Here is a 17863-nt window from a genome sequence, read left to right on the forward strand (position 1 = left end):
TGATTTTTGCTCGTTGAGGTCATGAGGTGACGGATGGTCAAATGTAAGGCTTGGGCAATCAACGTGGGTTAAATTGTTAACTTCCGCTTTGACGCTAGCACTCTGTTAGCTGCAAGTGTCCTGCGAGCCACTTCCTGTCCTTTTTGGGCACTTGAAAGGTAATTTAATTTGTTTATTTGTGTGCACCTCCTCCAAGTGGTGTGGAAAGGTGGAAAGGTGGCACTTTGTGGCAGACGCCGTGTCTGCTGGTGAATTAATTGTGCACTTCGGTGGTACCAGCAGCCGTTGGCTCTTTTCCCTTGTACGAATAACGGAAGATGTTTCATGAGTGGCACCTTCCTCCCCCCGTTTACCGCACCATATTTGAAAGCGAGCCAAAAATAAAGCAACAACAATGAGGAGAGGCAACGTCAGCAACAGCGAGACGACGACCAACTCTCTAATTAATGTGTTTGTTTAGCTTTTGTGCTTTTAAAATTTGCTAGGTGTTCTTGCCAGTTGCGCCGGATGTGGCTCCGGAGGAGAGTCAACATTTTAATTGAATGAAAACGGCATTCATTACAGGCCTAAGTAAATTCGATTCCTGCAAGTCGCCTTAACATTATTACATTGTAATTATATTTTTGTATGTCTTAATAAAATTGTTTAATGCATTTTATAATAATAATCGAAATAAAGTATTGTTAACTTATAGCTATACTATTTGAATAGATTTAAAACAATACTTATTTACTTATTATTACGTTACTTATTTCAATATATACAAAAGTACATAATAAAAACTACTGCATACTTTTAGGTGATGTTATTAAAATAATAACTTTATTAATAACTTTGGTAAGCTATTACTCCCGTTCTACTTGCCCGATCTTGCTGCGGTTAAGTGAGTTAGTTAACATAAACACTGTATTATCTGTAAAACTGTGGTTGTGGTGGTTTTTGCGATTTGCTGTGGCAAAGGAGGGCGTGTCAAAAATTTAAGGCAAACTTGACCTGCTCCAACGCATTTAAAGTCTGTGGTTCAAAGTTTGGTATCTCTATCTCTTATAGTCTGAGATCTAGGCTCTCACACGGACGGACAGATTCTGTCTCATCAAGAATATATATATAAGAGTGCATCGATTTGTATGGGAAAAAAAAATTGACAAATGGTATCCCATATTCGTAAGCCACGGTCAATTCTAAGATGTTTTCACCAAGAAACTATAGTTACTTCCTATTCCAATTCCAAGTCCCCGCTTTTTGAGTTGAAAAACGTGTTTTTTTTTTATATTTTTAGCAAGAATTATTACCATATCTTAAGTATTTTTAGTCCGATTCCGACAAGATTGGTATCAAAACTCGTGTTAGGACCAGGATTTTCAAATACAAAGACAAATTGTCCTTAAAACATAGTTTTTGTCCTTGCAAGGACTAAAAACGCAAAAATTTTCAACTTAAAAGCGGGGACCAGGAATTGATTTTAGTACAATGGTTTCGTGGTAATGGGGTACCATTTTTTTTTTTTCGAAAAATCGATGCACCCTAATATATATACTTTATGGAGTCGGAGATGCCACTCACTGTTACACACATTCCGAAGAACACAATATACCCTTTTACTTATTTTTAAAAAATTATCTTAAGAATGTCCTTGTTACGCTAGAAATAATAAATAAAAATATACAAATAATATTAATAGATTTTTAAAATTAATGGAATAATAATAAAATTAATTCTTTTCACTTTAGAAACTAACCAAGAACTGGCCAGTAAAGATGCGTCTTATTAATTCACTCGACGGTCGCAGAGGTCAGAGATTGAAACTGGAACTGGAACTGGTTATTGGGTCAGCTGCAGTGACATTGAATTAATCAGTGGCCGAAGCAATGGAGGAGAATGATGAGCCACGTCAACTGGCGCCACCGGAAACGGACATTGTGGAACCGGTCCTGGCGCTGTTACGGGTTGATGTCCAGAATCAGACGCGTCCGACGCTCTTCTACAACAGCTACAACATCTCCGAAGATGTCTATTATTATTTCAACGGCTTCAATGCGGCGCCAACGAGTACAGAACTGTCCCTGAACCTCAACAGCACTGGTGGTGCGCCGGGTAGCACTACAGTCGAGCCGGATCTGTCCGAGTTCCTTGAGGCGCTGCCCAACGATCGCGTCGGTCTCTTGGCCTTTCTGTTCCTCTTCTCGTTTGCAACGGTTTTCGGCAACTCACTGGTCATCCTGGCCGTCATCAGGGAGCGATACTTGCACACAGCCACCAACTACTTCATCACGAGCCTGGCGGTGGCTGATTGCCTGGTGGGTCTGGTGGTTATGCCCTTCTCGGCGCTGTACGAGGTGCTGGAGAACACTTGGTTCTTTGGCACCGACTGGTGTGATATTTGGCGATCGCTGGACGTGCTCTTTAGCACAGCATCGATACTGAATCTATGCGTCATCTCATTGGATCGATACTGGGCCATCACGGATCCCTTTAGCTATCCCATGCGGATGACTGTGAAGCGTGCAGCGGGATTAATAGCTGCCGTTTGGATTTGCTCCAGTGCCATCAGTTTTCCGGCCATTGTTTGGTGGCGGGCAGCCAGGGATGGAGAGATGCCCGCCTACAAGTGCACCTTCACCGAACACCTTGGATATTTGGTGTTCTCCTCAACCATATCCTTTTACCTGCCACTGCTGGTCATGGTCTTCACCTATTGCCGCATCTATCGTGCGGCGGTAATTCAGACGCGCTCCCTAAAGATCGGCACCAAGCAGGTGCTGATGGCATCCGGGGAACTGCAGCTAACGCTGCGAATTCATCGCGGTGGCACCACACGAGATCCCGCCGCGAATACACATCAAGTTTCCGGCGGTGGTGGCGGTGGTTCACTGAGCCACTCGCACTCCCACTCGCATCAGCATCATCATCACAATCACAGCGGCGGCACAACGACATCAACGCCCGAGGAGCCGGATGACGAGCCGCTATCGGCACTACACAACAATGGCCTGGCCAGACATCGACACATGGGCAAGAACTTTTCGCTTTCCCGGAAATTGGCCAAGTTCGCTAAGGAGAAGAAGGCTGCCAAGACACTGGGAATTGTGATGGGTGTATTTATAGTGTGCTGGCTGCCGTTCTTTGTGGTGAATCTCTTGTCTGGCTTCTGCATCGAGTGCATTGAGCACGAGGAGATTGTATCGGCAATTGTTACATGGCTCGGCTGGATCAACTCCTGCATGAATCCTGTGATCTATGCCTGCTGGAGCAGAGATTTTCGCAGGTGGGTCACTTACCCACACACATACACACACATACAAAATCTGACTTTCCCCCTACACTGAAAAAAAAGACCAATTTCTAAAATCAAGAATAGTAATCTTAAAAATTTTTTTCTTAACATTAGAAAATTTTAAGACCATATTACTAATACTAAAAATATTAATCTAAAAAATCAAAGTTCTTAATACAAAAATAAAAATCTTAAATTGTTAGGAAAGTATAAATATGTACTATTTCATTTAAAAGAAATGGCGGCCCCTTGGCGCTCTGTTTAGAGAAACCGCTTCAGTTATGAAAGCAGCTGGCGCCAGCTCAAATCAAAGTCCAAATTTAAAAAAAAAATTAAATATAAATTTAAAGAATAATTTTTAATTTTATGATTTTAACTTGAAGAACATTTATTCCTAAAATAAGAACTTGGTCTTATTTGAAATGTTCTCAACGCATTTTTTAGAATAAAAATTCTTAGGTCTGAGACCAAAATCTTGATTTTAAAACATTTTTTTATCAGTGTACACACACTTGCACACAGTTTCCATTCATCTGACATCCCTTTCACAGGGCTTTTGTGCGATTACTGTGCATGTGCTGTCCACGGAAAATACGTCGCAAGTATCAGCCCACAATGCGCTCCAAGTCACAGGTGAGTTGTTGTCCAGCTTATGGTCCATTAATGCTGAGCTGCGGTTTTTTCTTTCCTTTGGTTTCTTATTCCTGGGATTTGCCATAACATTTTGTATCTCTCTCTCGCTCTCTTCCATGCGACTCTCTCGCTCAGACTCATTGGCATAGTTAGCGACATATTTATGTTTTTTTTTATGCCCCTTGTTTTGATTTTCATCAACATGTTTTATTCTTGCGGGCTGAACGACGCTGAAAACTGTTTATGAATTATGCACCGCGTCCCCGACCCTCCCACTCCGCCCGTAATTTAGTATGCTCCAGAAACGAAACTCAACGAACGACAAAATTAATTTACAAATTTAATGAATGAGATGGAAAAACGAAAACAAGCAGCAAGCTTATACCCTTTCCTGACTTTAATCTCCCGTTCTCCCATTCTATCTCTGGCTCTTGCCATTAGCATTCACATATGGCACGCAGATGAGACGGCACACTCTCTCCGAGTGCCTTAGAAGAGACCTTATCCTTAGCTTGATGCGCACGTCCTCCCATCATCCCAGCATAAATAAACAGCTCGGCGTATCAGTCAACGTCATCGGCAACGGGTGCCTCCTCTCTGTCTATCTCTTTCTCTCTTACTCTCTGGCACTCGCAGGCAAAGTTTGTGATTTTAATGAATAATTTTTTAATGTGTGTCTGCACTCTGCCCGAATTGGGTCAGAATCAAAAGCCAAGTGCAAAAGTCCAAGTCACAATGCTTAGCAACGTCAAAGTTTGATTCATTGAATCACTTTGAATGGTTGCCGTCAGCTGGAGTAAGAGTATAAAGTTATTTAATTAAATTTAAACAAAATTGATAGATCTCTTTTAACTCTCTTCCACTCTAGATATGATTTGAAAATCAGTTTTCCATCTTCATTTATTTGCAATTTAGTTGGAATCCAAATTTCTATATTTCAGAATAAAATTGCAAGAAATATTTGCACAATTTGTTTCCAATTGGCGTTACTTGAAGTGCACCTAATAGCTTAATTTCACAATATTAATAATTATATATCTCATTCATTCAATCCCATAGCCTCATCAACCACAAATAGTCAACATCACTAAAAATAAACTGATTATCAAGCACAGAAATTAAATGCAAATCAATCACAAAATATCTGATCGCTTTTGAGGATACGATATTATAAGATATCAATGTATCTACGAGTATCATATGTTGTGTTACATCAATCTATTTATAAGTATTTGTGTATATCACTTACCCAAAAAAAAACATAAACTCTGAGTCATGGGGCATGGGGAAAGTAACGGTAACGGTAACGGTTTGTGGTGCTGCATTTTAAGGTTTGATAGATGTTAATGCTGCCGCTGATTATGATTCTGGTGGTGTTATTACAGAGATTTGCAACACGGCGCTGTTACTCAACATGCTCGCTGCACGGCATTCAGCACGTGCGACACAATTCCTGCGAGCAGACTTATATATAGTTTAGCATAGATTTAGTTGCTGAGTGAGGCGACTTCCCCCAAAACTCTGTTTTGTAAGTCAATGGCAAGGTAAGCGACTTGTCTCTGTCCAATGTTTGATGTTTCGTGTTCGTCCTGTCGCCTCTTTCGGGTCATACACAATTAACTTATCGAATGGAACGCTGGACTATAACTATAAAGGCCACACAATATGCACACTGTTGCCACTTGCTATCACACAATGTTTCTCTCTTTCTCTCTCTCTATCTCTCTATCACACTCACTCCCTCTGGCTTTCTCTTTGTAAATGTTTTACTCACTGATGTTTCTTTGGCTCGACTGTGATAATGTTTTTATTTTTAGTGATAAAGAAAACGACTAAAGCAAACATAAAGTGAACTGTGATTTTCGCACCTGTTGAATGTACTGCACCTGAATACAAACAAACATACGCACACAATCACTCGACCACATGTAACACACACACACACACACACACAAGGGTGCAGCTGTATATGGTTCAGTTCCTGGCTCGACTTAATGTCTCTGTTTGAACAATTCTCTTTGGCATGGTAACTGATGTTTTGTTGCTTTCTTTCTTTCTTGTTGTTATTGTTAAGTGTACTGCGAAAAAAGACTCAGATAGAGTATGATAGTTTTTGAGATAGCCTATACTCAATAGAATTGAGTGTTTACTACTCTTCATGCATGCCTATAAGAATGCTAAGAAAAGTGTGATTTTAAATACTGAAAACGTAAAAGATACTCGCAGCCAAATCATAAGTATATACTTTACACGTATTATAATTTAGGGTACAGGGTATAGGCAAGCTTGAAGGAAATCTCTGGTCACCCAAACTTTTGAACACGCGAGCACACAGGTCAAGGACACGATGTCCTTGCTGCGTTTTTGTCACTTTAGATGTCGATGTCGCTGTCCTTGTTGTTACCACAGTTATTATTATTGTTGTCGTTGTTACTGTGTATTCCAACCATTCACTAAAATCTTCACACACACACACACACACATATATGTATATATCTGTACACACACACTCTCTCATTGTGTTTGTCTTGTTGTTTTGTGATTTGGCCCAAGTTTCAAATTCTTCATCCCACACTTAAAGTGTGTGTTTATGTTGAAAATTTTAGCTTGGCATTGTTGTTATTGCTGTCACTTTAACTTGTTGGCCTTTTAACTTAGCACACACACAAACACACTCACACACACACAGACACACTAGCTCAATGAGAATCCGCTTCTATCAATAAGTACGCCTGGACATATTTTGTATCAAGTTAACCATAAATCCTTTAGCACTCTAAATTTCCAACTCAATTTTCGCATGTGTGATACAAACAAACAAGCAAACATATCGTACATGCACCATACAACTAAATGGATGAAAATGTTGTTTACAGCCAACAAATGTAACTGAAAGTCAACCCAAGTAAGTGGCTTTGACTTTGGGTATTCGAGTGTTCGGGTATTCAAGTAATCGGGTGCTTGCCAGGATATCAATTACATTCAAGAGCATGCCAATTTATATGCCAATTCCTCTCACTTTTCACAAGCATTCGATTGTATTGTATTGTATTGAAGGCATTGTTGAAAAGGGTCATGACAGCCGCAACTAACTTATTGGGGTAAGCACTTAAAAGTACCGGAAAAAATATACTTTTAAAAGCATATCAAGTTCTTATTGTTTCGATACGTTAATCAAATAACTTACAATTGATTCACAATACAACGAGTTATTTATTAAATCTTGCAACATTTTTAATGTGTTTTTTACGCAGTCCAGATATCTGATATATTGATAAAAACCGACATTATTTTATTACCATTTAAGGCAGAATCTATACAGATTAACGCTTTATAAATTGGTCTCACAATTATATTCTGCCTTTCACATAAATCGAAGAATTTTCGCTTCTTGGAATGCTGAATGAACTTTTAGTACCGATTCCTAGAGTATAAATATTAACGAATTGTGTGCTATTAGCAACAACTTTTGTATTATAATAAAGACTGGTCATTAGAGAAGTTTTGCCACACGTAATGGATACATTCACCTTTTTTACTATATGTATCTAAGTCATGTGAGTATGTGTGTAGTTATTCTTAGACTATTTGAAAGACGGACACTTAAAAAAACATACAGAAAATCCGGTGATTGCTTAAATTAGCGACAAATGAGTTCTACTTTCGTTGGCCATTCGACGACGCTGAAGAGAACGGGCTACAAATGGAGATGGGCTCCATTAACCAGAGCTCATGAAGCCCCCTTGACTAAATGTGCTTACACGTATGTGTGTATGTATGTTAGCTGGTTTTATTCATTTGCTCGAATTTGCAGTCTGCTCGAGTCCCCTTATCTGCCGTTGTCCACTGCCTTCCTTGTGTCCTCGTACTTATGTATCTTCATGTCCATTTCGGTCAACCGCAAGCTGAGTGCGTGTCTGTGTCTGTATTGGTGTGTGTGTGTGTGAGTGTGTGTGCTTGTGGGTGTATCTGTGAATCCGTTTCCCCTGATGTCGCTTGAAAATTAACTTCATAGACGTTTTGTGCTATTTGACTGCTGTTCTCTTGTTTTGATCGTCCTCTGACTTGTTGCCACACACACTAACACATATACGCCTAAGCACACACATAGACACAGCCACTCACTGATTAGGTTCCGGCCTTAATGCAGTGTTACACTCAGAGAAATTATCGACATTGCTCTATTCTGATAACTTATTTATATATAATAAAGTCTATAAATAAAGAGTTAGCAATTTTATTTAATATTATATCTCGGATTTCTGGGATTAATTTATGGCTTACGGGTATAACTTTTCCCAATATACCTTTAGAGCAAAATAAAAATGAAAGTCATAAATCATGATTATATGTGATTTTTATTTTTTTCACATAAATATGATTACAGTAAGATTTTTATAAAATTACTTAAATGGCTTCATTAACATTGTTAAAAAAATTAAGAATCATCAACAAATAATTATTAAAATTTTTTATAATATGACTTATAATGAATACGTTCCCTGATTACAATTATAATTTAGATACTTAACTTAGAGACTTACTTGTTAGTTAACTGAAAAATTGGCTGGTGTAGACTGTCTTTCGATGTAATCAGCAAAGGAAATCTCATTTAAAGGTTCACCTAATTTATACTTCCATTTAAATTAATTAAAAGAAAAGCAAGGCAATTATTAGTTAGATAGTTATTATTATTTTCAGTTAATTATCTCAGTAAGTACACTTTATATATTCAACAAAGTTTTCTTTAGTCTCGTTTAAATCGATCATCAGTTGGGATCTTGTAGTTTCACATAAATTTTGCTCAGTATAGCCCTGAAAAGAGAAAATCAAATGAGTCGAAAGTAATTTCAGATGATTCCAAATCCAAATGAATCTGCATTGCATTTTGCATACAATGGGAATGTTCAATCATTCGACATGAGAAATGCACTCACTTACATTGCTTACACACTAATACAAACATCACACAAATACATTCTTGCATTGCTTTGTCAAATATTCTACGCAAACACACACACACACACACACTCACAAGCACATACCTTGATGTAATTGTAATTCTAAACGATTTCAGAAGACCTCTTTGGCCAGCTTGAGGCCAGGACATACAACAACAACGGAGCTGCTGCGCTTTGGCGCCTTCGAATAAAGGATGCGTATATCCTTGTGACAGGCAATTATGACGTATCTACTTGTACTCTCCACAGAGAGTTCAATTTGACTGTGCTAAACGTTGCTAATTACATTTATTATTGGCCACCATTTTGTGCCATTTGAAGGAAGAACAACAAGCCAATAAGCTAACTGAATTATCGCAAATCCAAATTATTGTTTAAGCAATCAATCAAACTAATTCGTGACCGCTTTACAAAATGACAAAATGACAACCAAATTAAACGAATGTCGTGCTCGGCGACATTTTGTCGCCAGTCATTGCAGACTCATTTTTTTACTCATTTATTTATAGTATTAAAGTTTTTTGTTATTTTTTCGTTGTGTTATTTACTCTGGTCCCTTTGCGAGGCAGGACATCAAAATGTAATTTACCACAAATGTTGCGAAAACATCAATTATCCCTAATGGACTGTGAACGTGAAATTAACGTTTATAATTATGTGACAGAAGCCACCAGAAAGTGGCCACAGCCGCTCTGAAGCGGCACAAGAGCTCCAGAACGCCAAAACTCTTGGCCTGCTTTCGGCCTGATACCCTGTCAGTCCAGTTATAGAGGGTATATACGGTACAACTGTCGGGCAGTTGAAAATATGTGCATTATGAAGAATTGCCCAAGAAACTGTGGGTCTAAAATCAATATCGAGCTTCCACTTTTTAAGGAGAAGTTCTACGTGTGAAAAAAATTTACCCACTCTAATGTGCATGATTATATACGAGTAAAATACATTTTATTGACTTAATTATGGAAGAAAACTTATTGCAGGGTGTTCAACTAGTCGTAGTACGACGTATACTTAATGCCGTATGTAATTTAGAAAAGTTTTACATACTTTTTTGACTTTCCTGGCCTTTTGGCTGTCAGAAAAACCAAAGTCCGGACAGCCGAGGCTGCTGCAAATAGAGTATTAAGTAATAAATTACAAAAAACGGGCGTTTCCTTGACAAATTTAAGAGTGAGAAAAAGAGAAGAGAACATTTTGGTGCCGTGAAGGTTCATTGAACTTTGAACCGAAGCACGCCTATTTCGACGAGGGCTTGGCCAATTTTGAGTCATAACACTCACGCAAAAGCAAATGATACAGGCAAAAAAGAAACCTCATATAATTTGGCATAGTTTTACCTAGTGATGTAAAAGAATCGATATAAAGTGCAGATATATTGATTTGTTAACATGTAATGCTGTATATATGTATAATGTCGATATATCGACTGGTTTTAGTGGTATAATTATAAAGTACAAAATTTATCTATCAAAATAACGATTACTGAGCTAATAGTGTTGATCCGAGAACTTGATTTAAGCTGTTAATCAATTTGTGGCTATGCCGAAGAAGCTGAAACACGTTGCGTATGCGTAATAGAAATGCAAAAGGATATAAGAATAAACCACAAAAACTTGTCAGCTTGTAATTGAATCGAAAGTCCAATCTCCGTCAATACAAGAAAAAACAGTACTGCTAACACACTTGTAACTTGCAATTGCCAAGGAACCAAACAAAACCACACGAAATCAACTTTGAATGTTGCTCCTCAGAGAGGAGTGAAATGAGCACACATACACATACAAATAACCACAAATGGTTTGCTTATGAAATTGCATTACTTCTGATAAAGACGATGACTATGATGACGATGATGATAATGATGATGACGGTGATGATGATTATACTTGTTGGTTTTGCACCATTCAATGGCTGAAATGGAAATTTTCAGCTTGGCCAAGGTTTGGCAAACGGGTCCGAGCTGTGATGTTCCAGCTAATATTCGGAAATTGTGTTTCTTTTTTTTTTGCTGTATTATATACCAACATACCCTCCCACTGTCTATTACCCCCCTCTAACAACAGCTGTTGTTGTTGCTGTTTCTGCTGTTGTTGCGTTCCCAAAAAAAAAAAAAAAAAAAGAAAGAAAAGAAAAAGAAAATCAACTTTTCGTTTACTGTGTTGCATTGCATTGTTTTTGTTTTATTTTGCTGTTCTCTCGCTCTCGTTCTTATTGTTGTTGTTATTGTCTTTCAATCATGCATTACGCTTTGACTTTTATTGCACCCGACAAAACCAAAAAAATAAAAATAAAAATAAAAAAAGGAAGCAAAATGAATGAAGGAAAAAAGTAAAGTGCACTGAATAAAAAACTGAAAGCAAACCCGCAACATTTTCAAATTGTTGTCGTTATTGTTGTTCTTCTTGTTGTTGTTGAACATCTTTGTTGCCGCTGTTGCTGTGCTTAAAGGCAAATTGTTTTTGCCATACACACCACACAGATACACGAACACACACACACAAACATACACACTGCCTGCAAATTGTATGCAAAGCGACCAAAATTGAAATTTGACTACAACTCTTTCATTATTTTCTTTTCCCCTATCTTCCTCTCTTTCTCTTTTTACCTGTCTCTCTCTCTCTCTCTCTCATTCTATTGTATACAGTGTCATGTTGCTGCCGCCATGGTGGCCGCATCCACATCCTTTGGCTACCATTCCGTAAATCAGCTGGATCGCACCCTCATATGACGTCAGCCGAGCAGCTGCAGCACCTGCAGCGGCAGCAGCAACTGCGGCGGTGGGGCAAGCAGCGGTGGTGTTGGTGTTGGTGGTGCACGCAATTCGCATCAATATCACTCATCGGCGGCAGCCACGCCCTCCTCCTCACAGCGCTCGTGCACGCGCTGCCAGAGCTTTCACCGGCATCATCATCGGGCCAGGCGTCGCAGCTCCGGGATGCAACTGCGTGGCGACTACAACTCCACGTCGGCGGTGAATTGTGCTGCAAAGACGATAGTCACAATTACCGCACCGCCGGCAGCGGCAGCATCGGCCAGTGCATTGCATCTGGGCGGTGGCAGACCCTCCTCGGTGTCCACACTGACGCTGGCCTCGGTGCAGCCGTCGTTGCTATTGGAGGGGTCTCTGACGGGCGCTGCTCTCAAAGGTGGCTCAGTGAGTGCTGCCAATACGCCGCTGGCTTCGAGCACAAAGCACACCAGCTTTGCTCTGACGCCCAGTGCCATGGGACCGTCGAGTTCATCAGGATCGGGTCATCATGTCTCCTTCATGCCCATGGCCATGCCCATGCCCATTCCACTGCCAATGATGGGCATCAAGAGCAGCTCGTCGCCGGCAACGGGCGTGGCCAACAACTCGGCACCTTCGCTCATAGAAGACGCTGAAGATATCGCATCACAGCATCATCATGCGGCACTTGATCTGCGTCAGAGCGTGCAGAGTCAAATCACAACGCTGGAGGATGCGGACGATGTGGAGAACAGCGACGATGACAGTGAGAGTGACAGCGAAAGCGGGGGCGTGGCCTTGGTGCTGACAAAGCCACAGCTGGAATGCCGGACGGAGATGGCATCGAGTTCCTCAAGCGGTTCGGTTAAGTAAACTCGTCCCTAGCACTCAACCAGATTAGTGATAAGTTAATGATAGTGATATGACTCTTGGTTCATTTTATATATATATATAAATATATATATATAAATACTGGTAGTTACAATTAGTCGTCATATCTTAGATCTTCCATTAATGGATTTTATCCTCTAATTTCAAGTTATTGTAAATATTGTCACGTCTATAAATTGATTTTCTAATTGAAAGCTACGTCTTCAACCTGTCCACGTACCTGACTAACTCTCTCTCTCTCTCTCTCTCTCTCTCCGTCTTTCTAACTCTAACTCTCTCTTTATCTCTGTTTTCTTGTCGCTTTAAGCAAGTAATCATTCTCTCTCATACTATACGGGTGCAAAAAGAATTTAAACCTATCTCAGCCTCAGCAATATTTTTAATCAATTATATGGAAAATGGCTTCATACCCAGTGGACCATATGGCAAACTGAAACCAATTAATCCACCTTTAAAAAATTTAACTACTTGGTTTTCAGTGTAAACAATCAGACCGGTTCCCCATTCCATTTTCCGATTCAAACAGTATAAATTTCATAATGCGCTGAAGAGTATGCTATACTTTTTCGTAGAATCCATTTTGAAAGTGGAAACATGGAACCGGACAGAAAATACGAATAAGTGTAGTAAATTTGTGCATAAATCCATATATGTATATTTGGTAATCTGTTAGTTAAACAATAGTTGCATAAGGTAAATGTAAAATGCACAAAAAGTTAAGCGACTCCTTTAACACAATTAATGAGTTCAGGTGGAAAACAAAACGGCTTAAAGGCTTAAGTACTTAATTAAACATCAGCTGTGTTTGCAGCTCAAAATATAAACTATGTGTAAATTACTTTCTATTTTTATAGTATGTAACGTAACTTGCATGTTTTCAGTTGGTTTTTTAAACATTTTGTTTTAGCAGTTATCAGACAGCGTAAATTTTTCTAAACTGGTTGCCCAGGCAAACTAAATAATCACTGAATACAACACCAATAGTTAAATTCAAGTATGTGTACGAACGAGGATTGCGAATGCATCCATTGTTGCATGTACTCATAGGCGAAATACATACATATATGAATATTATTACGTGTGAAAAACCAATAACAATGACGAAGCAGAGGATGCGAAGAGCATTGTAATCCAGTGGAGAATCACTGAGCAATAAATGAAGCGTTGCTCATTGTTTAAAAAACAAACAGAGGGGAAATGAAAAGTAAAGAAAAATGAGCAAAATTATAACAAACGGCAATTATTTATATTCAATATGGATAGCATAAGTCTAAGCTCATAGCTCATAGCTCATAGAGAAATCTGTCTGTGTGTACGTTCCATAAATACCCGTATTTCTAAGAATAGATCTAAGTATGTGTAAATGTATGTGTAAAATGTATTAAGTCATTCAAGAGCTGCGAGAGAGAAGAAAATTAAGCAATGTTCGACCATTCTGATGAATGGACAGCAGCAATAATTTATAATATTTATACTCGTAAGCAAATAATTATTTAGATAATAACTCCTGGTACACTCGTTCGAGTTGAAGGATGCACATAACCATGGTCAATGCATTGGCAAACAATCGGAACAATTAGCAAACCATTATGCTTAAGCATTGCAATTTGCAAAACACATTTGTATTCCATATATAGTTAAATAAGTACGACTATGATATGTATATGTATTTATGTGTACTAAGATTAAAAGATACTGAAACAGTAACTGGCGTTGACCTAACATTATTTAAATTTCCGCTTGAAAAACTTCTGAAGCGGTTTTTTGGCAGCTTCTGGTTTTTGTTTCTTATTCTTTTTTTTATGAGTCCAAGCACGAAACTTTTGGGACTTGCAGCAAGAAATGCAACACTTCATCTTTGTGATGGACATGTAGCAGAGGCAAGACACAATACAATGCGAGTGCAGAGTGGAACAAGAGGCGAAGGCCAAACTACAGACATAAAGTTTACACTTTACACTTTACAGCTTACATTCTGGGGTCCTGTTGCGGGGTAAAGCAAGCAATAGAGTTGCAATTGTAAGTGCCACCAGCAAGCCATGGATTGCATTGTGCAGCTGTCGCTCAAACAGACACTCACAACGTCATGGAGGCAGTCAGTCGGTAAGTCAGTCAGTCAGTCAGTCAGTCAGTCAGCTAGTCGCTCTGGGAGCTATGGGGGTTAAGATGTATGCAGTCAGCAAAGCGCGAAATGCAAGCAACGCATCTAAAACAACTCACAACAGGCAAACAGGCAGCCGGCAGCTGCATATGCTTCTTCTCCCCTCGATGGAGATCCCTAAAGTATGCTCCATTGAAAAATGGTATCGTTCAGCTGGTGCCAACATTGTGGCGACAAATCGCACAACGTGCATCGACTAACTAATGAGAAAATAAGCCAGAGAGAGCAGACAACAAACAACAGTTGGCAACCAAAAACTACACAACATAACGCACTAACGACCCACAAAAGTGACTAAAGTTGAAACAGTCTCATAGAGTCAAATAACTTGACCGCTTAAAAGTAATTTACTAAATTCTGCATATTTCCGAATAAAGTGCAAATTTGGGAATCAGAGTTACTGCCTTTTTTAAAATTGTCAACAAGTTTCATTTATATTTTAATTAGATCAAATTATTATTAAAAGCGATTTTTATTTTAAAAATATAAATAAGCATTATATATAATGATTAAAATCAGCTAATACTTATCATATAAATTTCTGATTTTTATTTTTTTACACAACTATAATGTTAATAGTCAGATTTTTGTAGAATTATTCAATCAATTACTCAATCTGTCATTATCATTATCATGTAATTTTTTCACCTTAGCTTATAATGAACGTTCCCTGATTTAATTTAATTTCATGCATTTTAAATTTATCAAATCTGTCAACAACTATTTACTAGCAATTGCTTTTTCATTTCGTATAGATTTTTGTAGAACATGTTTCCCCTGAACCACGAGGTTTATTTTAATGCAATAATCGATGTGTATTCAATGGCTAAGCTGCTTGAACTCAAGTTTGTTGTGCAGTGTAGTGTAGTGTTTAGTAGTGGTTACACATCAGCAGTTGCCACCACAATACAACGACACAATGGCTCCCCGAGCATTGTCCTTGTCGTAATCAGCCAAATAACGACTGCCAAAATGGCGGATAAGCGCAGAACTAATAAAAAAGAAACGTTGCATAGCACAAGGGGCCATCATCAAATCGAAAACTGCACAGAACGCACATAAGAGGAGGAGAATTGTGGGGATGGAATACGGAGTAGAAATAGGGGAGGTAGTTTACTTATCACCGAAACTAAATTTGAAGCAGCGTCGAACCCTCGACAACATTTTATTTGCTAGCTGGTAATTTTGTTTCCCCTTTGCAGCTAGTTCTTTACAGTTTGCTATTTCTTTTCCTCGTCCTCGTCCTCGTCCCCGACCTCTTCCTCTTCATTGGTTTGTTTTCTTAGCGTCTTTTGTTGGGTTTGGTTAATGAACCGAAACGCGTGCTTGTCTCCGGGATTTTGTGGGGCATTGTGGACGGGTTCGCTGCGCTTCTTCAGCCGTTCAACGAATTTGTTTGCCAATATGTAAGGGCAACACAATCATTCTGCTGATGACTTTGTTGCTCACTGGAGTCAAATGCGCGGGCGTTATTGTCTAGTCTCTCGGGCCATTGGGATTCTGAGTGGGAGTCACATTTTGCAGGGCTTAAGAATATATACATAAGTATATATGCGGTTGCGATAACTACTACTATTGCTTGTAGCTTATGTGTGGGTCTATAATACGACCATTTAACCCCACAGCCAACTACCCTAGTTAATAATGTGTTTAATTATAAACATAAATCGTATTTATTGTCTTGTCTTACGCATTCATTTAAGGGAATGAATCAGTCGAATACAGACTTTCTGCGATAAATATTAAGATAATACAAAATCCTAGACATGAATAAAATTATTAAAGAAATAACAATAGAAATGATAGCTAACTGATTATATACTATATTGATACTCAGTTAATTGGACAGGCTTTCATAAGTTTCTATCATACACGTATTGTTCTGATTATAATTAAACAATAAATTTATTATTATTAATATGAATGCACATTGATTCAGGTAAGTATTTATTACTAAGTACTCTAGTTAATAGATTTGAATAGTATATCAGTCAATAAATTTAATTTATTGTATACTGATTTGAAAAAGAGAGTCAAATACATGCCTTACCTAATTCGTGACAAAATGACAATTTAATTTGTAAAGGTATACAAATTTAATAACAATGTTTTTAGAACTATCTATTGTGTGGGTTTGTTAAGCCGTAAATTGGTTACAGCATAGATTGCATAGTGCAAACGAGATTGCTGAAAGCAATTCAATTTGCATGTAGCTAAAGTGGCCAAGAGGAGCAGTTGGCGCTTTTGACTGTGGGTGTCGGCCATACCATCAATGGATGCCTTTAGAGCTCGTTTAAGAGATGTTAATTAAATCAATAAAGCTTGTTTTAAACAATTTCGCGTTGGCAAAGCGCATAAAAATGCTAAATAAATTGATGAACTGTGGCGAATGGACAAACACAAAAGGCATTCAAGGAGTTATTGGTTGCGGATGCCGTGTCCCTGTCGTAAAAGGAAGGCATGCTGTAAAAAAAAAATCTATCGATCCATTCATTCAATGTGAGCCATCAACATCGAATGGAACCTAGACAAAGCACCACTTGCACTTGGCTATTGCTTATGGCCGGAACAGAGACTGGGGGCGGTGTTTGAGCCAAAATTGTGTAAATATAAACGACATTAAAGCGCGTCTGGAAATAAAACAAACAACAAGTCAAATTCAATGAACTGTATCGAGAGCGCTTCTGCCTCCTGCTGCAATTTCTCCCTATTGCTAACTGTTTCAAATTCTGGTCTACATTGCCGTTGATTTTGTTGTTGCCAGGATGCTGCTCTTGACTGATGCCCTCCGTCTTTTGTCCTCCCTACTCTGTGTTGTCCCTCAGACGGATGGGGCAATTGAAGCGCAGCCTTATTGTGTTTTGTACCGATTTTCCATATCTATACACAATGCGTTGCTATTTTTGTACGATGCTTTCACAGCTTGGGCCAATTTTCCATTATGCTTTGGGAACCTTGGCTTATATTTAACAATTTCTAAATATGAACACGCCCACCACAGCGTCATTAGAAGCCATTTGAATGATTGCCAAAACGGCACAGGTCGAATAAATGTTTTCATAAGAATTTACAAAATAATATAGCTAGCAAATACCCTGGAAACAGATATATATCAAATTAATTTATTCTCTTGCGGCAAATTTTATTTTTATTTTTTATTATAAAAATCAAAAGAAGAAATTACTTGTCAATTTTAATAATAAAAATTAAGA

The 17863-nt window shown here is 38.5% G+C and overlaps 1 protein-coding gene across 1 annotated transcript; it reads left to right on the forward strand.

Moving 5' to 3' along the window:
- The first annotated feature begins 1787 nt into the window (after window positions 1-1787).
- LOC117790876 (dopamine receptor 2) lies at window positions 1788-12513 on the forward strand. Its single transcript, XM_034630482.1, is given in 3 exon segments — window positions 1788-3265; window positions 3826-3907; window positions 11516-12513. Coding segments are annotated over 3 exon segments (2436 nt in total). The 5' UTR covers window positions 1788-1868; the 3' UTR covers window positions 12473-12513.
- The last annotated feature ends 5350 nt before the right edge of the window (window positions 12514-17863 follow it).

Source organism: Drosophila innubila, assembly GCF_004354385.1.
Source record: "Drosophila innubila isolate TH190305 chromosome 3R unlocalized genomic scaffold, UK_Dinn_1.0 2_E_3R, whole genome shotgun sequence".
Taxonomy (NCBI): Eukaryota; Metazoa; Arthropoda; class Insecta; order Diptera; family Drosophilidae; genus Drosophila; species Drosophila innubila.